Source organism: Triturus cristatus, chromosome 3_2, assembly GCF_964204655.1.
Source record: "Triturus cristatus chromosome 3_2, aTriCri1.1, whole genome shotgun sequence".
In the NCBI taxonomy this organism is placed as follows: Eukaryota; Metazoa; Chordata; class Amphibia; order Caudata; family Salamandridae; genus Triturus; species Triturus cristatus.
The window spans coordinates 71,754,877-71,779,209 of record NC_140584.1 but is presented as its reverse complement, the minus strand read 5'-3'; the positions used below and the strand labels follow the sequence as shown (position 1 = coordinate 71,779,209).

At 41.5% G+C, this 24,333-nt stretch overlaps 1 protein-coding gene across 3 annotated transcripts in view; it reads right to left on the bottom strand.

Annotated features, from left to right (window-relative positions):
• Positions 1-73: 73 nt before the first annotated feature.
• Positions 74-24,333, bottom strand: part of SCN3B (sodium voltage-gated channel beta subunit 3) — a 941,302-nt gene continuing 917,042 nt past the window's right edge. For all 3 annotated transcript variants that reach the window (XM_085647252.1, XM_085647253.1, XM_085647251.1), the window contains 2 exons: positions 9,419-9,518; positions 74-4,655 (listed from right to left, as the gene is read on the bottom strand). In XM_085647252.1, the coding sequence (XP_085503378.1) occupies positions 9,455-9,518 (64 nt within the window). In that variant the 3' untranslated portion in view covers positions 74-4,655; positions 9,419-9,454. The remainder of the gene's footprint in view (positions 4,656-9,418; positions 9,519-24,333) is intronic.

Here is a 24,333-nt window from a genome sequence, read left to right as displayed (position 1 = left end):
CCCACCCTCTAGAACCTGCTAAAGCACTTCAAGCCAACACTCTTTAGGATTCCTCAAAGCACATCAATAAACAACATCAATTTACCTGCATTTTAAACGTTTCATTATTACTAAATTGTCAAGCATGTTAAAAATAAATTTTTCCAGGCAACAATTGATTTAGAAAAAGATAGTGTATTTATCTACAGAGAGTTTCTGAGAATGCATGCTATCTTTAGACTTCATTCCCGGGCCCCAACGGTAATAACTGGATTTTCTGGCTTATATTAAATCCTACAAAGTAACAAATGTCCGCTGTGTAGCTGTAAACAGTTTTGAGTAGTAATTCTGGAACGCTGAAAAACATTATTTACAATTTCTGAGTTTGCATTGAAATATATCAGTAATCACACCCCCATATTGAGTATTATTTTCTAATTCGCAACATCTAGGGCCATGTCATGAAGAGCTGCGCTGGCTCACTGCAGAGCTAAGCACCTGTTTTTATACTCTTGCGTGGTCTAAATTGCATATATTTAAACCAATTTTCCACCATGTTAGAGCTTAATTTTTAGATGGGCAGAACAGAAACAGTGAGCATGGTTAGCCTCTTTCTGCTTTGGAAATGTGTGGTTTAAAATCATGTACTAACTCGAGACATCATTGGTTAAATGAATGCAATTTAGACAGTGAAATCGCATAAAGACAATTTATGCTGAGTCAGCACAATTTTTCACAATATGTTCCCAGGACATGAGAAAATAGCATCTGCAGGCTGCTAATCTGAGTAGTATGATAGGTTATTAAGCATACGGTTTGGCGTCCAATAGTGACATGTTTTAAAGGACCACCAACAAATGTGCCATTAATAGGAGAGCTACTGAGAATGGTTTCTTCCCTAATATTCTGTATACCTCAAGAAATTGGCAGTGTGAGGTAAAGAATAATATCTTTTATGATGATACCATCACAACAGCTAAAGAGACAAACATCATAAAAATACGAGATTAAATATTTGTAACTGATATACCTTGAGTCCCAGTTCCAAGTACACTTGATGTTTTCCAGTGCCCGATACCTTCACAAGTTGCATATTCTCTCCCAGAGATAGCCATCCTGTCCACCTGTAAGAAATGTCACATCACGTCGGCTGTGGAACATGTTGAAAAGCTGCAATGGAGTGGGCGCGAGCCGGTGAATCAGATATGGTCAAACAAGATTCTTATCGGAGAGAGGAAATGGTGCTCCATGATAGACATGGCTTGCGAAAAGGTCCAATTGCTAATTCGGCTTGCATTTATGAAATTCATGATCGCCGCGGAGAAGGCTGAAAGTACTGCTCGAGGAGCAATGTCTCGGAACTGTTTTTTTTTCAACAAGAGAAGCGGTCAGGCCTTAGCATTCCAGAGGCATTTTTATTCCTGTGTTTTCCTTCCTCCTTCTCACTCCTGGGCCTCAGTTTTGTAGTCGGGTTTAGCGCGGCGAGCCACGGTTGATTTCAGTCGACTAAAAGTCGAAATTATTCAGAGAAGATGGTGTGGCGATTGTTGCCAATCGCGGGTCCTTCACAAAATGGACGCTGCCCGGCAGAATGACGCGCAGTTGCCTGGTCTTCATTCCACCTCGTGACTCTTTCTTCTGCCTCCCTACCTTCCTCTCTCTTTATCTCTTGGCTACTCGCAGGTTCTTTTTTATTTTTACTCCTTATTTATCCCTATGTAAGTATTCGTCTTCCTCCTTAACTCTGCAATTTTTGTGTCACAATCTCTCTTGTTCTGGGTCACAGACTGAAGATCAGGACACAAGTCGGAGGCGGACTTACCTGAACCCCTCCTCCCTACCCCCCCCCCCCCCCGCCGCTGTTTTGTAAAGGTTGGACTCCGGTCCCCTAAGCCTGAGCCTAGAGAGATGCTGAGTGGTGTTTGTTTGTCACAGTGCTCCTCACCACCTGTCTGCTTACGTATTCTATTCCAACAGCTTTGGCACACACTTGTAATGACACCCCAGGGCCATTACATCCCACTGTCAGCTTTCTCTTTATGTCTGCTAATGACCCAGCAGGACGGTTCCTTTGAATCTCTTAAGTGCACTGCATTAACCCTTCCCTGTATGCAGGGGGTGCCACTATTTTTTTTCCTGCTTGCAGTACTTTTTGTGAATAGATAAAGTACTGAAATAAACAAGCGTTAGCATACCGCTTTTGGGACCTTATAAGAATTTAGTTATGCAGCACAATATACTGGATGCAACAACAACTGTTGCATAGCTAAACACTTATAAGGTCCCAAAGGCGAGACCTATTGGCTATGCCAATGTTTGTTATCTTTTTGTAGCTACTCTTTCAATTCTTTTCCATTCTCTACCACCCGCATCCATTTCCCTGCTTCTTTCCCTAGTAGTGGCGGAGGAGACACAAGACGAAGTTGAAGAAGGCTCCATATGATGGTGCTTTCTGCTGCGCTTGCACATACTGCCATAAATGAGGTAAACCATAAAAAAGCATTTCAAATTCTCAAAGATACCAAGATCTTAACAGAGCTTCCAGACTGAAACTTGCACTCTCCCTCAGCCCGCTTTTCTAAGATATCCAAGTAAGAAAGAAACCATACATTTTATGGCTGTCAGCAGTCCATATGTTTTTACTTACATAGGTGTAGTAATGGACGCAGAATGTTGGGGTGAAGTCCAGGAATCTTAGGTCTTCCTGGAATGACCAGTTGTGATGCTTCTGTGTCAGGCAGTTGATGAGGGAGAGCTGAAGGTGAAGCTTCCCCCGTGAGTGGTGCCAATGAAATAAAGATTCTTTGGACCCCAGACAGTTCCCGGGGTGATTCTTGGATTTTGACACTAGGCTCTCAAGAAGCGATAAAAACTCTTGCTCAGCCCCATAAATCCCAACCCAGTACGGATTTATTTTGCTGTAATCACTAATGTAGTAAAGATTTGATTTACAGATCTTCAAGCCCTGCAGATATTGTCGTAAACCACCTCTAAACTAAAAATAATCTCTGTAAGAGACCCAAACCCAGTCAGTGCCTTTTATATACATTTCATACCATCTTATGTTCCAAGTCAGAGACAGGAAAAACGAAGCAGAAGAATGCTAGGTAAAACAAGCAATATATGGTGCCCAGGGGGTGAGTGAGTAGAGCTCGGATTTGCATGTCCTGGTATAGTTTTCCTGACTGCAGGCAGTTACAACATGATAATTAATCACTGGGACAAGGATGCAGGACATAGAGGTAATAGACATTGTAGGAACAGAGCAAAATGGCCACTAACAGAGAGACCAAGCCAGACCCTGCAATGTTTTTCGAGTAGAATTCATGCATGGAAAAGATGGAATTATTGTCTGATCTGGTGTTAGTATAATTCCAGTTCTAAGCACTGGGGTAAAGTTCAAATGCAGGAAGTTGAAGGATTTGAAAGTAGCAGTCAAGATAGGGCAAGGAGGAAATTGCATTAATAAAATTTGTGGATGGTGGGATGAGCAACACTCATGAAGTTCCCAATCACTTGCTCATGTGGGTAATAGTCAATTGGGAGTGGCCAGGAGGGTGTGAAAGCAGCAGTAAAAGTTGACTTGAAAGTCCCATTTTGTTGGAGATGGAAAGAGTGGTGCCTAAGCAAAGGCTGATACAATCCGAACATTGGGCACTGATTCTAGGAGCTGCACAGAAAATATCACTTGGGAGATGGTAATAGTCTTTCTGTGTGAGACAGTGCGAACAGTATTTCACCTTAGCATGAATGGTATCATAGTTGGGGGGGAGTTGGAGGGAAGTGTTGCACAGTACCGGGAACTAAAAAATAAAGTGTTTGTCTGAAGGACAACAAGGATAACCTTTGGTGTCTCAATGTGAGATGACTGAAAGGTCATTGTGTCGAGAAAATGGTGCATTGACATTATTTCAGCTCAAATGAATAATCATTATGATTGAATTTTCATTTTCTGCTTGGATAAAAATTAATTCACAAAGCACACACACACTCACTTTTTCTTTTCTTTTTCAACTTTCATCCTCACTGCTTGTGTCTAAAAAGTACACAGATGCAGGACATAATAGCGACTGGAAGCTACCTGGCAGTGATAGAGCTCTCTGAAGATTGTCACTTCTCCTGTAGGCTTTAGGTTCTGCAGCTTCCAGTAGTCAAAATATCCAGTAAGTCAGATGGCAGTGAGAAGAGCAGTGTGCACATAGCTTGTCTGGTCTACGTCATATATCGCTAATACAGTGGTTGCTGCATGATCACGTCACTATCAGTGTAATAATTATTAAACAGCATGCTTAATATTGATGTTTGAAATAGTGATAGCTGGAAACGGATTTAGGCACATCCTTGTCCCATCCCCACAAATTAGATTAATGATACCACAAATAATGTTTTTCTAAATTTCTAAGCATTTCAAATAGAGCCTAAAGAGATGATGAGTATGGCATTTAAGTCACCAAGGACACGTGATAATGGGGTGCGGGTGGGAGATGCCAAATCTTTTGCGGACCATGCATCAAATAATGAGTCAGTCTTTAGGAAACCAATTGGGAGCCCAGCTCAGGTTCAAGATGCAGAACTGCCAACAGCATTGATCCAAAGGAGAAGAAGAATTGATGCCTTCTTTCATGTCTTTTGCTCCGACCCCTGTGGCAGTACATAAATACTGAGCATCCCTTTTCCTGCAGAGAAGAAGGAGTCAGTTACAGCAATGTGAGATATGAGAGCTGTTTGAGAGCAATCTAACAACAACACTCAAGTGGTTAGGATACTCCAGCCAAGGTCGCGCCCACACCATTCAACCTAATGGCTGTATACAAACACTGCACCTATGGATGTTTGTCAGTCTAGTTGTGCAATCGCTACTTTAAATTAAGGCCCCCTGTTTTCAGTTTTTTCTGATTTTTACAGATAAATACAGATAGAAAATTATTTATTTTCCTGTCTGAATTTATTTTTAAATGTGGATAAAAACGGAAATTGGGTTGTTTTTGAGTGATTCTAAACGCTGTCAATCATGACTGCCAGACCAATAGTTGTGCGGATTGACAGGCATGGGAACTAAAGGAACTGTACTAAAGAGCATTAAACAGTTGTAGAGTTGCACAACCTAGATACAAAAATGTGCATGTTTTCCTATTGGTGCATATTTTATCACTTGAGTATGTAGTATATATCATTGAAACCTGCCATGCGTTCAGGCACAAGTGTACATTAACTGAATAAATAAATGTAGAAATATGCACATTTCAGCTTAAATTTTTCACAAAACCAAAAATAAATTTGAATAAATACTTGTAAAAATAGCAAAAAATAAATATGAATATATACAGACAGAAATGACAAAAATATAAATACCATACAACCAGGAGCCCTACTTATAATGCGAAAGGTGCATTACAACTCAGCAGTAACATGCGCTACACTAGAGTCCTGACATCACAGTATAACTGCTGGAGTCAAGTGAATGGAGAAAGAGGCTCTCTGAGCATAATACAAAGGGATGTCTGAACACTTGCTCGAGCTGATGACTTGTTACAGAATCCTATTGTGTGAGGTTATGTGTCGTTTGCTGATTGAGCCACACTTTTGGCCGCTCTCTCCATAGCGAACAGCTGGGGTTCAAACGAAGAGGAGAGGTATTGATCGGCATGCAAATACATATGGTTTTGAATGTCACCAGCATTAAGCTCCTTAAGACAATTTATTGACAAATATTTAGGGCAAAGTATTATCTCGTTTTTATTTTCCAAAAACAGGCTCATGACAACCAGTATACAAATGGAACAGTGTTGATCCTTCACTTAAAGAAATAGTGTATCCCCATAAAAGTTATATTGTGTCTGATATGTGACCTTATGAAGAAACTCGGTATTTGACCGTGTTTCTTCATGTAGTCCAAGAGCTCTTCTGTAACTTGACTTGTCCTTACAACGTATGTCAAGTGTACATTACCCTTGATGTAACATTTTTTTACAATGCTTATTTTTGTTGAAATGGCTCTCATAGGCATTCCCCTTCTTCAATTTACTTGTTAGTATATTCAAAGTCTTGCACATTATTTTCCAAAGAGGTTGTTGCCTTTCGTGTGAAACAGAGAGAAGTTAAAAGCCTGTATTTGTTTACCTATGTGCAGAAACATTAATGAAAAGTGTTTGCCAAAGTCTGATACGCGACAATTTAATTCACTTCTGCACATAACAATGAAAATTGACAAACATCTAGTGTAACCATCCAATAAGCCCAATTGCCACATTTGCCACAGAGGCCACCTGCTATCTGCTTTTACCCTTGTTTTGTCCCTGCAATGCATATGCTTGTAAATGCGCCATTGTATTTATTATTATATCATTTCAGCCCACACTGCAGAATACTGCCCCTTGCATTCCATGCAATTTCCATGGTGACACACTTTCATGCACTTCCCCATCTGTTTGCTCTGTGAGTCCTCTCCCTTTGTTTAAATATTTTTGTGCACTACGTGTCTGACTCACTTTCAAGAGGTCTTCCCGATGTAGGCTGTCCACGAGGAATTTAGACCATCTTATGTGACGGATTCCATGAACTTGGCCCTCTTAATGTTATGGTGCTCTATTTGGTGTAATCCTGAGGCTTCTCTGAACAGGAAGATCCTCATGGATTGTTTCCTATGTGATAAGGGTCACTGGTTAAACTATATTAGGGATACCTGTGCCAAGCCAAGCCAAGCTATGCAGACCTGATATTCTTTCTATGCCTGCCAATATATCTATGAGGGATAAAACGGGATAAATCCAGCTTTAAAGAATACAGAAGTGGGAAAGAAAGTTGTCCACGCTGAGGAAACCTGAAAATAGTGGGTACCTGATGGTCACACCACACTAAGGATGGAACCGTATCTGGAGTTTGTGCCTAATGCCTGGAATAGGGTGTTACTGACTAGATGTAGGCTTGGTCAGATTAGGGGTCACCTCTCTTTTCCTTTGGGCCACTTTGGCCCTAAAACTATCCTGGTTTGCCTCTGTGATGAGTACTCCCTGCAAACCCTGGCAGACTTTGTATTTTTCTGTAGGTTTTAATGTAGCTATACCATAAGGTTTTTAATTCCACTTCTTAAAGGTGCTTTAGTGACCAGACATATCCCAGCACTTTTATTTTGTAGATGCTTCCCACATCTGAGGTACTTGTTACTTTTCTCAAATCTGCCTCTGGCGCAGTCAAACATTTTTGTTTTAGCTCATAATGTATTTACTCTGCTGCTATGTTCTGTATTTAGATTATTTTCCGGTTGGCCCTGATAGTGTCTGTTGATTAAGTGGACCAATTTGAGTTTTTTATTGACAGATTATTTCCTGAGTGAACCCCTGTCTGCACTTTGCACTTATTATCTTGCAATTGCACTGCATTATGTTGCGTCAGTTTGGCTGTAGTGCTATTTTTGTTGTAACTGTTTTAAACTGATGTTTTACTGTACTTTTATGTTTTATTTTGAAAGGACTAAAGTAAATTAAAGTAAAGTGGTCTACCATTTATGTATGTGCAAGCCAACCTCTTGCATAGAGAACATAAAAATATGCTTTTAAGTTCATAATGTCATTGGCCAGTTGGCGACAGCTAAATTTTCACAGAATGCACCTCATCTCTCCTTCCATTCATCTAAATTCCTAATTAAAAAGTTGTTCAATAAAATGTCTCTGAATTCATGTAACACCACAAGGCCTACCTAGTACTAAAGAAGACCATCTTTAAACACATGGATTCCCACTGAAACCTCAACATCTAGGATGAACTTGGGAGAGTTCATACTTTAGAGTATAGACATCTTTTTAATTACTCATCTGCATATATGCTTCCGAAAGCATTGGTTCTGTTGGAACTAGATGATTAGTACATCAAGAGATCTAAAAACTGATGCCTAAAATGTATACTGGGACAATTCCATAACATCCAATGACCACTGAACCAGGTGATGGGCCATTGTAGTTTAGTATGCAATGTCTATCAAAACTCAAGCCTGCAACATGGTCAAAATAGGCATTAAGATCAGAGCAACTGGCGAGCTTCTAAATCCTACAAAACCTAAGGGTATATTTACGTTTAAGGTACAAATGACTACACCGCAAAGGTTTCCGAGAATTCTAATTGGGTGGCATGCACAAATAGAATTGCAGCAATTGTTATCTCAGATCAGATCCATTTTATTCAGTATTCAGAAAGTATAACCATAAAAGAAAAAATGCATGTAACAAATCACATAAAATCAATATTGGGAAGCATCACAATAGTTGTTTTCATTTAGCAATAATAGGTTTGTATGTCTTTGGCATAAAATCAATACACACAAACCTATAGCAGGGGTTCAACAGTTACTGCTGCCCAACCAGACCGAGCATTAACAAAAGTACAAATTGCAAACAATTTACCCAGAATCTTGGTTACAATGATAGTTAAAAGATATATAAGAGAATCTTGCAAACCAGCCTACGATAAAAATATAAATAGAAGATATTGCAGGCGCAGCCATGGGCCCATGTCTCTCGTTATAAAGTGCCTTGTGCAAATGTAAACACAGATATTTATGCCAAGGTCCCATGTCTCTCATTATAAAGTGGTTTATGCAAATATGAACACAGATAACATAAAGTGGCCTGTGCAAAGTGCAAACATAGTCCCAGAACAGAATTGCTTTGGTAGGATGGGGAGCTGCCTTATTAATGTCCTTTAGTAAGTTCAACAGGTTTGCTTAATTTGGGAAAACAAGATAATTGGTGTTGGTCATTGAAAAATGATAGCAAAATTTTGGAAGATCTGAAATGGAAATTTGTTTGACCCCACTTTCATCTTGGTCTGTGTTTCTGGGGTCAAATATGTGTTCACCATGCCACTGAAATCAATGGCAGCCGGCATGGCTCGTGGGTGGGGGATGGTCGCGGTGGTAGACGGTTGCGGTGGGAGGTTAAGGGAGGTCGCGATTGCAGGAGAGATCTTCTCCTGCTCTCCTTGAGGAACAGAAAGCACAGCCAGGCCCCTCTGGCCAATCACAACGCTGCAATGCAGCGTTGTGATTGGTTTCGAGCATCCTGGTTTGACGCTAAACCAGGGAAGAAGGGCCTTCGCATGTTCTCCATGCAGACTGTAATGCAGCCTGCATGGAGAATGGGGAAAGTGTGAATGACTGGTTTGGGCGGCCCGAGAGGGCTGACCAAACAGTCTTTGTGCACTTAGGAGGGGGAAAACCTCTCCTCACCTTCCCTGATCCGAGAGCAGAGCAGCCCCTCCCATTAGCCTTCCTGAAAAGCAGCACAAACATAAAATTATAGTAGCTGAAAGTTATTATCATTTTATGTTTTTGCTTTTCACACTGCTTGAAAGCAGTGGGGTGATGCTCCTCCGCCATACCTGAGAAGCCGCCACTGACTAAAATTTGTTACTACAACTATAATATATTATGGCGTCCACAACTCACCATGTTATCATATTGTAATGAGCACAACTTAATTCATTATTCTTCAACAGGAACAGCACAGTTCTCCTTGTTTTCTGAGGGAATGGCCAGATAGTCAGTGCTGGTGGGGACAAAGAAGGATAAAAGTAATTACATTCAGTTATTGTTTACAAAGTATCTTAAATTACAAAGGTCACATGATTTACTCTAATAACATGAACTTGAGGATTTGGATGTGAGGAATTAAATTTGAAAAAAAAGGTGCTCGAATATTTTACATCAGGTTAAGCATGCTTATAATAATGCTGGGGGCATCAATAGTGAGCAAGCAATATGAGAACACAAGCAAAGGGGGAAAAGGTAAGTGCCATTCCTGTTATATGAGTATACAAAATAGTCAAATTGATGCTTGGAATGGATGCCGTGTTACCCTCAAAGCTCTTCCACACTTTACCTTTCTACTAACAAGAACACAGTTCTCTATCAGTTCATCATGCCCTAGATTCTTTTGTCGTACCTCTTCCCCTTGTGTCCCCCTTGAAGTAACATGTAGTACCACCTACTACAGTTGTTCCCTGTACCAGTGTTAAATTGGCTTGAACTCCTTACACATTGCAGTACCACTTACATTTCACCTTAGCTAATGGTGTTAAAATTCACATCCATCATTAATGCACAGATAAATCATTAAAGGGAGGTAGTGGCGGAAGTGGCACTGCAGGAGTGCAGAAACAATTCATTTTTTTCCAGACACACCATCAGCCTCTGCACCTGTTTATCTTGACATTAACTGAAAGCTGCTCATCTTCCTCACTTGCACATTAGCACAACGTTCCAGGTTTTATGATGCAAACGTCACACAATCGAACTCCAAAATAGAAATGCAAGCTAAAATGCTGTTTTTCTTACAATAATAATATACAAGTATTGGCAAAGCCAATAGGAATGGCACGTTTGTAATGATGTTTTAGTAGCTTTTTCTGCAAACTTTAATAGGATGAATAAATGCTTCCACCTAAACGTGGCGTTTGTATGTTGTCAAAAAAGTACAAAAATAACCCACTGATAAAATAAATAAAAATAAGAAATTAAAGCAGGTAGGACAGCAGAGATTGCCCTGACTCCACAGTTGACTATTTTTTAAGCAGATGAGTAAATTTTGAAGAGAAAATGCTGTTATTCGTGGTGAAGTGAGCCAAAGGTTGAAGAGTAATGACCCATTACCCCATGCTGTAGGCTGTGGCAGATGGAAGCAAAATTTGAATGACATTATAACAGACCAATGGATGAAGATGGCTGACCTAAAACCCCTGCAGGTACATATAAAAGTATGTATTTTTATTGTGAATTATTGGTACACATGAGGATGGCGAATAAGTTAAAACTGTCCATAGTCCTACCTAACATGAAAAAACACTGGGGGCCAGGATGCTTTGAAATGAATCTAGGGTAACATGGACTTTAAAATATAAAATGCAAGTAAAAGAGAAGAAGCAACAAACTATTGCCATTTAACCATCAGAGTAGCATCAAAGGAGAACACTGAACACACCAAAAGAAGAAGATCTAGGATGGGGAGATTCATTTTGATTAAGCCTCTGCTTTGAGAGAGGTGATTTTAGAGCACTGAGTAATAGGAGTGGAGGTCTCCGTTCCTAAATAAACGGGTTCTTTGCTGAGGAGAAAGCTGCATACGGAGGAGGTGCTGCTGTTCTACCTAAATGCATCATTAGTCTGCTGCTCTATGAAATGAACAAATGACAGAAGTTCGTTTGGAGTATGATATATGTGTCACTTGCATCTTCTTTTGAGCATGTGCTGAAAGAATCCACGAGTTGGTTTTGACCAATCTCGATATACATCCCACCAAGAGTAAGAAAAACATAAGCACTACTGTGGAATTAATCACAATGTTGCATTTTTTAAAACTGACTTCGGGACACAGACACCAAGAATAAGTGCAAATTATTTATTTTTAACTGTTTAACTGTTTGCCATGACGCATTTCGGTCAAGCATGGCCTTGATCACATGACGCAACTATGGTGCCCTGAGTAATATTTAAAGTGTCCACTTGATTACTACCCATACAAATGCGATAGCTAATTACTATCATTTTTAAGAACACATTAATCCTGAAAGAAAACCTTAATATTTCTATTAAAAAGGAGAAATAAAAATATCTTAATATCATAACTATCACAACATGCTATGCAGGGATAATAATAATTCAAACGTTTTGTTGAAAACATTGGCCACACAGTGGACCTGTGTGCAAAACTGAGCATATGTGCAAAATAAGCAAAATTAACATAATTCAGCAAATAGACTGACCGAATGAAATTTCATTCTAAGTGCAGACTACTATAATTGTGAAAAATGCTGCTTACTAAGGGCCATATGTAGGTAATATATGTTTACCGATTCATAAATACCGAATTTTACTGATTCGGTATTTATGAATCGGTAAATAGAATGTAGGTAAACATTCGGTAATTATTACCGAATCGGTAATATTCGGTATTTATGAATCGATATTTACCGATTCGTTAATAATGCATCCCTTCCAATTCATTCCTATGGGCCTGGAGGCCCATAGGAATGAATGGGAAGCCATTCACAATTACCGATTCGGTAAATACCGAATCGGTAATAGGGGGAGCATATTCATGGGTGGCAGGGTGTCACATTGACACCCTGTTGCACCCCTGAATCGTGCATGTGTGCACATGTGGCGCACATACATGCCCTAAGGGCATGTATGTCTGCCACATGGCACTTGTCAAAAAGCACAAAATTGCTTTTTAAAAGGTTTTCGTTATTTACCATCAACTTGTAGTTGGTGGTAAATAACGAATCCAGAAACCTAAAATGCACTCACTTGAGTGCCCCCTACATTGGATTTCAGGATTCGGTAATTTACCGAATCGGTATTTTACCTATTTCTTACAATTCCGATTCGGTAAATTACCGAATCCTGAAATCCAGCCACCTACATCTCAATTGCCTAAATACCGGTCGGTAGCGGGATATTTACCGATTTTCGGCAGTTACCGACCGGTATTTAGGTACCTACATATGGCCCTAAGTGCCTAGTACATTAATTATCTCTTTTGGTATGTTTACTGTTGGTCATAATTGCTATAGCCACTGTGAGCTTATTAAAACCCCCATGTAAACATGGTAGTCTTCATGCCCTTATAATTATATCTATTTTGCATATAGTGTTGTTAGGAATATGAACTTTCCACCATCAACTTCACTTAGTTTCGCGTAATGAGTGCAAATCATACGGCAAAAACATTAATGCCCATGTGGGCAATGTTATATTATACAGCTACATCTGTGATCTGTTAAAGCGATAATGTGCAAAAAAGTGCAAGATGCAAAGTTTTAAAAAAGTATATGAAAATGTTGCTGCAGATTTTCTATTCGGAACAAACTCTAAGAGCATATAATGTGTTGCGTCGGACAGCCGGGAGCTGTCCGACGTCACGGTGGAAGTGTGCGTCGGACAGCTCCCGGCAGTCGCCGCGTCCACCTGTGGGGGAAGCGCTGGCGCTTCCCCCGTGGGCCGCCACATGCTGCCTCAACCGGGAAGGGCAGCAGAAGCCCTTCCGCTGCCCCTCCTCCTCCACGTCATCTATAATGTTATTACATGCAACTTGACACGCTAGAAGCCATTTGCTTCCACCGTGTACTAGAGAGAGGAGGTGAGTTTTTCCTGGGGAGGGGAGTTTAAAGAAATGAGGCATACGGGAAAGGAAAGACTTTTCCTTTCCTCCAATGCCTCTTTTGAGCAGTCCTGCTGCACAATTGTGCATGGGGCGCGATAGTGCACCAGGAATGCCCACTAGTCACCAGGAATTTTTTTTAAAGGGATTTTTCTGTTTGGGGGAGTGGCCCCTTGGGCAAGGGTCGCTCCCCTTTGGGGAGCAATGTTTTTGGCCATTCCCCCCCCCATGTGGGGCAGATTGGGCAATTTGTGCCCCACTAGACCACCATGGATAGGTTTGCGTGGAGCGGCCCCTTGGGCAAGGGTCGTAACGCCTTTAGGAGAGTGGGGGCAGATTAGACAATTTTTTATAAGAATTGTGCTTCACTAGACAACCAGGGATATTTTTGTGGGGAGCGGCCACTTGGGCAAGGGTCTCTCCCTTTATGGGGGTAAACATTTTTAGCTTTGTGTCCCACTAGGCCACCAAGGATTTCAGTTTTTTTTTGTTTATGTTTGGGAGCGGCCCCTTGGGCAAGGATCGCTCCCCTTTACGGGGGTGAATGTTTTGGCCTTTTCTTCCCCCCTTCGCTGGCAGATTGGCCATATGTTTTTAGGCCCATATTTCCCCAATGGAGGCAGAAGCCAGTAGACACCAGTTTTAAAAAAAATATGTTGTTGTTGGGGAGCGGCCCTTTGGGCAAGGGTCGCTCCCCTTTATGGGGTGATTATTTTGGCTGTTTCTGCCCCTTTTAAGGGCAGATCAGCCATATGTTGTTAGGCCCATCTGTCCCCAAGGGGGGACAGAAGCCACTAGACACCAGGGTTTTTTAAGTTTTGGGAAGTGGCCCCTTGGGCAAGGGTCACTCTCCTTTTATGAGGTGAATATTTTGGTTGTTTCTGCCCTCCTTGGGGCAGATCGGTCTTATGCTTTTAGGCCCACCTGCCCCCCAGCTTGGCTGGTGGATTGTATGTGGACTGGTGCATTGTTTGCTTATGTGATTCGAATGCTTTATTTTTCCTTAATATTCTAGTGCAAAGCTTTTGATTCATGTTTGCAGTTTTGGCAGTGGTTGCGTAGTTACATTTATTTGGTAAGAAAAACAATTTTGTTGTGTTTACTCCAAATGAGTATTATTGTCATGCATGAATGAATTTTTAATAAGTGGTGTCATAATAGCAGTATATTTAGTTTGTTTATGAGTGTGAAATTCTTTGTGATGGGTTTTGCGTTGTCTTATGTATAATTTTCTTTTCTCTTTCTTTTTTAGTGGGATATGGTTGGTCCTTGCTGTATCTGTGCAGAGCAGGTGGTGGTGAGTCTAGCTGCTTCTAGCAAGTGAGTGGTATTGTTTTGGAGAATATAGGTCTTTGTGATAAAGCCACATTGTGTTTATTATTTATTTACAACCACAAAGTGTTTGTGGTTGTTTAGTTATTTTGGCAAGTTACCTTTATTAGTAAGGATTATGGCTAGCCGCAAAATTACTGTTCAGCAGGTGGTCGGTATGCTTTTTGAATCTTCTCTCAGTGCGGATAAAGTGCCTGTTTTAGAGGAGGTCACTGATGTGTTGATGGTGCAGAAATAGGCATATGGATTGCAGCCTGCGGCTGCAAGGCTTCCCATTGGAAGTGCTGGACTCTGGGTTGATCCAAACATGGTGAAGCCGGTGTTGCCTGCCTCTAGTGGTGATGCAGGGTGCAGAGTGAATTGTGAAATTATTTTGCCCATAGAGTTTTTTCATTTGTTTATGGATGATGTATTTTTGGCCGAGATTGTTGAGCAGACTATTTTGTATGCTGAACAGTATTTAAGGGACATCAGTGCCAGACTTAGGCCCTGCTCTAGAGCTACCCGATGGACTCCCACAAATCTGGATGAGATGAAGACGTTTTTGGGTTTAACTTTTTGAAGGGCTTGATAAGGAAGCCATCCCTGGTATCATATTGGTCTGCCAGTACATTAATGGCAATGGCTATATTTCCTGCAATTATGAGTCGTAATCGGTATTTACTTTTGCTTTGGATGCTGCATTTTGTTGATAATGCTTCGGCGCTGTCACAAGATCACCCTGACTGTGACCGTCTTTTTCAATCTTCTTCTGACCATGATTATGAGACTGATAGTGTGTCTGAGGGAGGGGAGGATGTGAAAAATTCCGGCAGTGTGTTTTCTGTCCATGAGGAATCATCTGATGATGAAGCTACTCTCAGTGCGGATAAAGTGCCTGTTTTAGAGGAGGTCACTGATGTGTTGATGGTGCAGAAATAGGCATATGGATTGCAGCCTGGGGCTGCAAGGCTTCCCATTGGAAGTGCTGGACTCTGGGTTGATCCAAACATGGTGAAGCCGGTGTTGCCTGCCTCTAGTGGTGATGCAGGGTGCAGAGTGAATTGTGAAATTATTTTGCCCATAGAGTTTTTTCATTTGTTTATGGATGATGTATTTTTGGCCGAGATTGTTGAGCAGACTATTTTGTATGCTGAACAGTATTTAAGGGACATCAGTGCCAGACTTAGGCCCTGCTCTAGAGCTACCTGATGGACTCCCACAAATCTGGATGAGATGAAGACGTTTTTGGGTTTAACTTTTTGAAGGGCTTGATAAGGAAGCCATCCCTGGTATCATATTGGTCTGCCAGTACATTGATGGCAATGGCTATATTTCCTGCAATTATGAGTCGTAATCGGTATTTACTTTTGCTTTGGATGCTGCATTTTGTTGATAATGCTTCGGCGCTGTCACAAGATCACCCTGACTGTGACCGTCTTTTTAAGATTCGGACTGTTCTTGATCACTTTGTAGATCGATTTTCAGAGATCTATACTCCAGGGGAAAAAAATACCTGCAGATGAGACTTTGGTCCTGTTCAAGGGTCATTTGGTTTTTAGGCAGTACATTCCTAACAAGATGGCACACTATGGAATTAAGATGTATATGTTGTCTGAGAGTAGGACAGGATATGTCTATAATTTCCGGGTGTACACTGGTAGGGATTCCACTATTGACCCCCCCTGGTTGTTTGTCCACTTTAGGAGTTTCATAGAAAATTGTGTGGGAACTTGCTAGAGGACTTTTTAACAATGGTCACCATTTGTACCTAGAGAACATCTACACTGCTGTGCAATTGTTTAAGGAGTTGTTCAAAGTGGACACTCTTGCTTGTGGCACAATCCGCTCTAACCATAAAGGTTACTCAAAAGAGCTTGTTTGCAAAAAGCTTCAGAGGGGATAGTGTAGTGCCATGCGTTGTGATGAACTGCTAGCTGTAAAATGTGAGAACAGGAGGGATGTGTACATGCTGACTACCATTCATGATGACAGTACTTCACCTGTGACTGTTTGGGGTCAGGTTGCTGAAGTTTGCAAACCTGTGTACATTGCAGACTAAAATAAGCACATTGGTGGTGTCAATAGAGTAGATCAGAGGTTGAAACCTTACGCTGCTGTTCGTAAGGCTTACATTTGGTATAAGAAGTTGGCCATCCATCTTTTCAATTTAGCAACTTTTTATGCTTTTGTTGTGTTCTAAGAGTGTTCTCCAGCGTCAAAGATGACTTTATTTCAGTTTCAGGAGTCTGTGATTGGCAGCCTTGTTGTAGTGGAACAGGCAAGTGTTCCTAGAGTTTGAGTGGTAGAGGATGTGGCTGGATTGAAAGATCTCCACTTTCCCTATTTAATTTCTTTCACGCCCAAAAAAAACAATCCCTGTAAAAGATATAGAGTCTGTATGCAGAAGGAGAGTCGTATGCACTGTGCTGAATGTCCTTCTAATCCTGGTCTGTGTGTGCCCGTATGTTTAAGATTGTATCACACTCAAAAGAGTTTTTGGAAGCAACCGTGAGTCTAATAGTGTACTGCCTTGTCTGTATGGTTTTATATTTGCTTTTTATTTGATGACGGTGTGCGTGAACTGGCACTTGGCTGGTGGTGAGCATGGACTGGCGCTTGGCTTGTGGTGTACTTGGACTGGTGCTTGGCTGGCAGTGTGCCCGGATTGGCACTTGGTTGGCGGTGTGGGCGGGCTTGTGGTGTACTTGGACTGGTGCTTGGCTGGCAGTGTGCTCGGACTGGTGCTTGGCTGGCAGTGTGGGTAGGCTGGTGCTTGGCTGGAGGTGTGGGTGGACTGGCATTCGGCTAGTAGTGACTTGCTGCTGGTCATGACACACTCTACTAGCCAAACACCACTGCACACGCTATGTCAACCACCAGCCGGTGTGATTGCTGTGTCAGTCATGTGGGTGTATGAAAGTGAGGGACACTTGAATGGTCCTGGCGGTAGATGTGAATGTTGTAAAGTGCTGGGCTCGGAGCTGGAGGTGTGAATGATCTTGGGTGTCACGTATGAAAGGTATTTGAATGGCCTATAAAGAGGTTGGTGCCTTGCTGTGACTTTACAGCTCACGAGCTGTGAGTAATTGTTTCAGGTTTTTAACCTTTTAATTATTGACAGTGCATTTCCTTTTGTGAAATCTCCTGTTAATAAAATTTTACGCTCTGAACCTTCCTTCACCCTCGTGCCAAATCCAATCAGTATGTGTGTGTACTTGAGGAACAAATGTCTTATTTGTCTTATCTGTCTTTCACTGCTAAGGTGTAGTTTGTCTCTAGGGAAAATGTACCAACTCGTGTGGGCAGGCCAAGTGCCCGCAGCAGGCCAGGGCCCAAAACGTATTGTGGAGACATCAAAATGTCCTATCACAAAACAACCTGGTTTTGTAAGGGGGGGCACCTGGGTTTTTGGCCCCGGGCTTGCCGGTCATCTAGGGGAAAACCTACCAAAACCATACATTTCTGAAAACTAGACACCTGGGAAGTCCAGGGAGGTATGGCTTGCGTGGACCACCCAACGTTTTCCTACCAAAATCCCCTGCAAATTAGCTGAAAAAAATCAAATGTTTCTCAGATTTCTGTGTGTGAAAGGTGTGGGATCACCAGGCTGACACAAATTTCCATCCTCCCAGTGTTCCCCCAGGTCTACCGCGACAGGCAAGGGCCCAAAAAGTATTGTGGATACATCAAAATTACCTATCATAAAACTACCTGTTTTTACAATGGGGGCACCTGGATTTTGGCCCCGGGCTTAGTGGCCATCGTGGGAACCTACCAAATCCACACATTTCTGAAAACTAGATACCCGGGGAAGTCTCAGGAGGGATGGCTTGCATGGATCCCCCCACGTTTTCCTACCCAGAATCCCATGCTAACCTCAAATTTAGCTGAAAAAAAATTACATTTTCCACATATTTCTGTGTGGGATCACCGAGACGGCACAAATGTACTACCACACAGCGTTCCCCTTGGTCTCCTGAGTAAAATGATACCTCACTTGTGCAGGTGTCAAATGCAGAATCGGCTAAAAACTTATTTTTTTTTAAATGTGGTGCTTAGAGTTTGCTGTGCTATACCTTTAATCCCTATGTTTTTGGCCCTTTTCAGTCACAGGCCCTTGCCCCACCCACATAATTGAGGTATCATTTTACTCGGGAGACCAAGTGGAATGCTGTGTGGTAGTACGTTTGTAGGTTTGTATAGGATTCTGGGTAGGAAAACGTTGGGGGATTCATGCAAGCCAAACCTCCCTAGACTTCCCCGGTGTCTAGCATTCAGAAATTTGTGGGTTTGGTAGGTTTAACTAAATGGCCACCGAGCCCGTGGCCAAGAACCCAGGTGTCCCCTTTGCAAAACGAGGTCATTTAGTGAAAGGTAATTTCAATGTCTCCACAATATGTTTTGGTCCCTTGCCTGTCACGGGTACTTGGCCTACCCACACGAGTGAGGTTCAATTTTTATCTGGAGACTTTGGAGAATGTGGGGTGGGTAGAAATGTGTGCTTCCACACAGATTCCAGAACGGTCAATCACAGAAATATGAGGAAAATGTGTTTTTCTACAAAGTTTGAGACTTGCAAGGGATTCTGGGTAACAGAACCTGAACAGAGCCACACAAGCCACTGCATCCTAGATTCCCCTGGGTGTCTAGTTTTCAGAAATGTATAGGTGTATGTTTCCTTAGGTGTCGGTGTCGGTGTACCAGAACCTGGTGAGAGCCACACAAGTCACCCCATACTGGATTCCCCTGGTGTCTAGTTTTCAAAAATGTATAGGTTTGCAATGTTTCCCTAGGTGCCGCCAGAGTTAGGGTTCAAAATCCACAGCTAGACAATTTGCAGTTTTCACTGGAGAAATATGATGTGTCTATGTTGCGTTGTGGGCTGTTTCCTGTTGCGGGCTCGAGGCCTACCTACACAGGTGAGGTACCATTTTTATCTGGAGACTTTGGGAATGCGGGGTACGTGGAAGTTTGTGGATCCACACAGATTCCAGAACTTTCCATCAAAGAAATGTGAGGAAAATGTGTTTTTGTTTGACAAAGTTTGAGAATTGCAAGGGATTCTGGGTAACAGAACCTGAACAGAGCCACACAAGCCACTGCATCCTAGATTCCCCTGGGTGTCTAGTTTTCAGAAATGTATAGGTTTACTATGTTTCCTTAGGTGTCGGCTGAGCTAAGGTTCAAAATCCACAGCTAGCCAATTTGCAAAAAAAAGTAGGTTTTCACTGGAGAAATGTGATGTGTCTACGTTGCGTTGAGGGCTGTTTCCTGTCGCGGGCACTAGGCCTACCTACACAAGTGAGGTACCATTTTTATCCTGAGACTTTGGGAATGTAGGGTGAGTGGAATTTTGTGGGTCCACACAGATTCCAGAACTTTCCATCACAGAAATGTGAGAAAAATTGTTTATTTTACAAAGTTTGAGGTTTGCAAGGGATTCTGGGTAACAAATCCTGGTGAGAGCCACACAGGTCACCCCATCTTGGGTTCCCCTGGGTGTCTCATTTAAAAAATGTATAGGTTTGCTGGGTTTCGACAGGTGCCAGTAGACCTTGGGCTCAAAATCCACAGCTAAGAACTTTTCAAAAAAGGGTCAGTTTTCACTGTAAAAATGTGGTTTGTCCACATTGTTTTTTGGGCTGTTTCCTGTCGTTGGCACTAAGCCTACCTACACAAGTGAGGTATCATTTTTATAGGGAGACTTTGGGGAATGTGGGGTGGGTGAAAATGTGTGGATCCACACAGATTCTAGAACTTGCCATCACAGAAATATGAGGAAAATGTGTTTTTTTTTCTTTACAAAGTTTGAGATTTGAAGTGATTCTGGGTAACAGAACCTAGTGAGAACAACACAAGGCACCCCATGCTGGATTCCCCTTGGTGTCTACTTTTGAAAAATGTATAGGTTTCCTAGGTTTCCCTACGTGCCGGGTGAGCTAGGGTTCAGAATCTACAGCTAGGCACTTTGTAAAAAAAAGGGTCTGTTTTCATTGCAAAAATGTGGTGTGCCAATGTTGCAATTTGGGATGTTTCCTGTCATGGGCACTAGGCCTATCAACATAACTGAGGACATTGTTTTTTTTACAAAGGTTGAAATGTGCAAGGAATTCTGGGTAACAGAACCAGGTGAGAGCCATACAGGTCATACAGGTCACCCCATCCTGGATTCCCCTGGGTGTCTCATTTCCAAAAATGTATAGGTTTGCTGGGTTTCGATAGGTAGAGCTTGGGCTCAAAATCCACAGGTAAGAACTTTGCAAAAAAGGGTCAGTTTTTAATGTAAAAATGTGGTGTGTCCACATTGCTTTTTGGGCTGTTTCCTGTCGTTGGCACTAAGCCTACCTACACAAGTGAGGTATCATTTTTATCGGGAGACTTTGGGGAATGTGGGGTGGGTGAAAATTTGTGGATCCACGCTGATTATAGAACTTGCCATCACAAAAATGTGAGGAAAATGTGTTTTGTTTTTACAAAGTTTGAGATTTGCTAGGGATTCTGGGTAACAGATCCTGGCGAGAACAACACAAGGCACCCATTCTGGATTCCCCTGGGTGTCTAGTTTTGAAAAATGTATAGGTTTCCTAGGTTTCCCTATGTGCCGGCTGAGCTATGGTTTAAAATCTACAGCTAGGCACTTTGCAAACAAAGGGTCTGTTTTCACTGTACAAATATGGTGTGCCAATGTTGCATTTTGGGACGTTTAGCTGTCGTGGGCACTAGGCCTACCCACACAAGTGAGATAGCGTTTTTATTGGGAGACTTAGGATAACACAGAATAGTAGAACCAATGTTATTACCAGTTGCCTTTCTCTGCATTTCTGCCTTCCAAATGTAAGACAGTTTGTAAAAAAACAGAAGTCATATTGAAGAGTGACCTCTAATTCACATGCTTGTATGGGTACCCGCAATTTCAGAGATGTGCAAAAAAACACTGCTTATAAACTCTATGTTTTTTGCCCATTTTGGAAATATATTGTTTTCCTTGGTACCTATGTTTCACTCTTTATATTTTACCAAATGAATTGAGATATACCCGGTACACAATGAAAAACCATTGCATGATGCAGCTCAGTTATTGACTTTGGGTTCCTCTGGATCTTGGTAAACCTACAAGTCCTATATATCCCCACAACCTGAAGGGACCAGCGGGTGTAATGTTATATTGCTTTAAAAAATCTGTCATACTTAAAGGAAGTTACAGGTTAAAACGTTGGTACAAATGGCTGTTTTTTTAACTCAATTTAAATAATTTCTAAATTCAACTGTTAGTTTATCAACAAAACCTTGAAGGGTCTACACAAATGACCCCTTACTGAATTCAGAATTTAGTCTAGTTTTCAGAAATGTACAGCTTTCTAGGATCCATTATTGGTTTCACACCCATTTCTACCCTAACTGGAAGGAGGTTGAAAGCACAAAAAAGGTTATTTCCCAGTAAAATGACAAAACTGTATAGAAAAGATTGGTTTTCTTACAAATGTCTGCCTGTCCCTGAAAGCTGAGAAGATGTTGATTTCAGCACCACAAACCCTTTGTTGATGCCATTTGCAGGGTTTAAACCAGAGGCTTTCTTCTGCAGAATTTGTTTTCTCATTTTTTCAAAAAATAAACCCAAATTTAGCTGTATTTTGGCTAATTTCTGGGTCTCCTCCAGGAGAATCATCCACAAACCCTGAGTACATATAGAAACCTCAGGGTGTTGGGAAAAAAGGGAGCAAATTTGATGTTGATACCTTATGTGGACGAAAAGTTACAGGGGCCTAAGCGCAAACTACCCCAAATAGCCAAAAAAAGGCTTAGCACAGGGGTAGGCCTAGCAGTAAAGGGGCTAACTGTTATACTGCCTGATCACATTGTAAAGAAAAACCCTCAAATTGAATTTGTGCTAAATAATTATGGGACATGGTCCTCTTGAACAGCATAAACAAATTAACAGATTTATTTTAAAGGCATGTGTACAGGTCTTCACTGGTCTTAACCTGGGTACTGTGTCAATCACATCATATTTCAGGTGCGCTGTAAACTAAAAATTGACTACATTACAATTGATTTTGGCTGTGAAGTTCTCAGCACTCTCTTTTGACCCCTTCCATATTATAAACATCAATGTAGCAAAGCCACTATCTCACATGCCTATCTAAAATCTCATTGTGGTCAACCATGAAAACCTGCTCCTTCAACCAGCCCATATGTAAGCATGCGTAACTGGGGGAGAAAAAGTCCCCCATGGCAACCCCACGAATCTGCTGTAATATTTCATTGCTGCACAAAAAGAAATTGTTCTCCAAACAGTTTTGTATAATGAGAATCAACATTTTGCTATGCTCATATAGTTTAAGAGTCCTACTTTTGAAGAACTGTTCTACTGCTCTAAGACCGTCTTGATGATTAATACTTTTATAAAGAGTGGTAACATTCTAAGTCGTGAGCAGATAATCTTGATTCCAGGGTATATCATATATTTGTTTCAAAAACTCTCCTGTATCTTGAACGAAAGACGGTAAGTTTCGAACATATTCCTGTAAAAAGAGGTTATATATTGTGAAGTACTCCCCAAAAGACTGTTTCTAGCAGAGATGATTTGCTTGCCTGGTGGTGAAGTTAAGCTCTTATGCACTTTCGGGATAAAATATAATACAGGCATCCTTGGATGTTCATTTCGTTGGAATTTGTATTCATTAATAGTCAAGAGACCTTAATTTTTTCATGAAGCCAATTTAGAAAAAAAGTCATTATAAATTGATCTAACTGTTTGCATGTTGCTTCTCAAGTCGCATTGCTTGTCATCCAACTGTTTATACGCTTTCTACACATAATCATGTTTCGGCCAAATAACGATGTTTCCATTCTTATCAGCATTACGTAATACAATTTGATTGTTGTTATCTAATTTTGTGATAGATTTTGATATCTCTTGTTGTGATTGTTTAGCTTTCTATTGGGCTCTCTGGGTCACATGGTTGAATTTTTTGGTTTGTTTAATTACATCAATGGAATCTCGAGGCATCATAGGTGTGAAAACCAATTTGGGTTTGAAAGGTGTTAAGATGCTTCAATGTGTATTTAGTTCCTGTTGTATCACTACTGATTGGGTGAATGTCCTTGAACTTCTTTCCAAATCTTCATTTTGCAATTCTTGCATAAGGTGAATGTCAGAGATCTGTAAATTAACTGAAATGCTGTTGCGTCTCTGAATATTCCTGGGTATGAAACTAATAATTAACCGTGAGCGGAGTTTGTGGAGTTCCACTATGCGAAACCCTGCGAAGTGGAAAAGAAACTCCGCTTCACTACGCGGAGCTCCGCAATCAGTAGAGTGCGATCGAAAAATGCAGTTCGCGGTGATTTGTGGTGCCGGATGCTTGTCCGCACTGTGCAATCATCACAAACAGCACCATGCACAGCGCAAGCTCGCGCTGCTTTCTTTTCTGCCGCCTGAGTAGATTTTTACTCGAGCTGCAGCTTTCTCAACACAAATGGCCAGTTACGCAACGCGAGCGGTCGCGATCTTATGCGACCACTCACAATGAGAAATCTGACCTCTAGCATTGAGAATCTCACCCGGAGGTTGACTTTTCACATTTGCGCTCGCCAACTTGATGTTGACGATCATGAACGAGGAAAAATCTCACCCGGAGGTGATTTTCCTCACTCACGCTCGCCAGCATGATGTTGACGAACGCGAGCGAGTAAAAAAACTCCGCTCCGCAACACGAAGCGGAGTTCGTTGGAACTCCCCCCATCTCCGCATAACGCAGAGTGAGGAAAACTTCGCAAACTCCGTGAGCGGAGCAGACTTCAGGGTTACTAATAATCTCATTGTTTGATTCCTGCAAATGATGTTTCTTAAGTTTAACTTTGCGAATGAATTTGCAAACGTCAATTC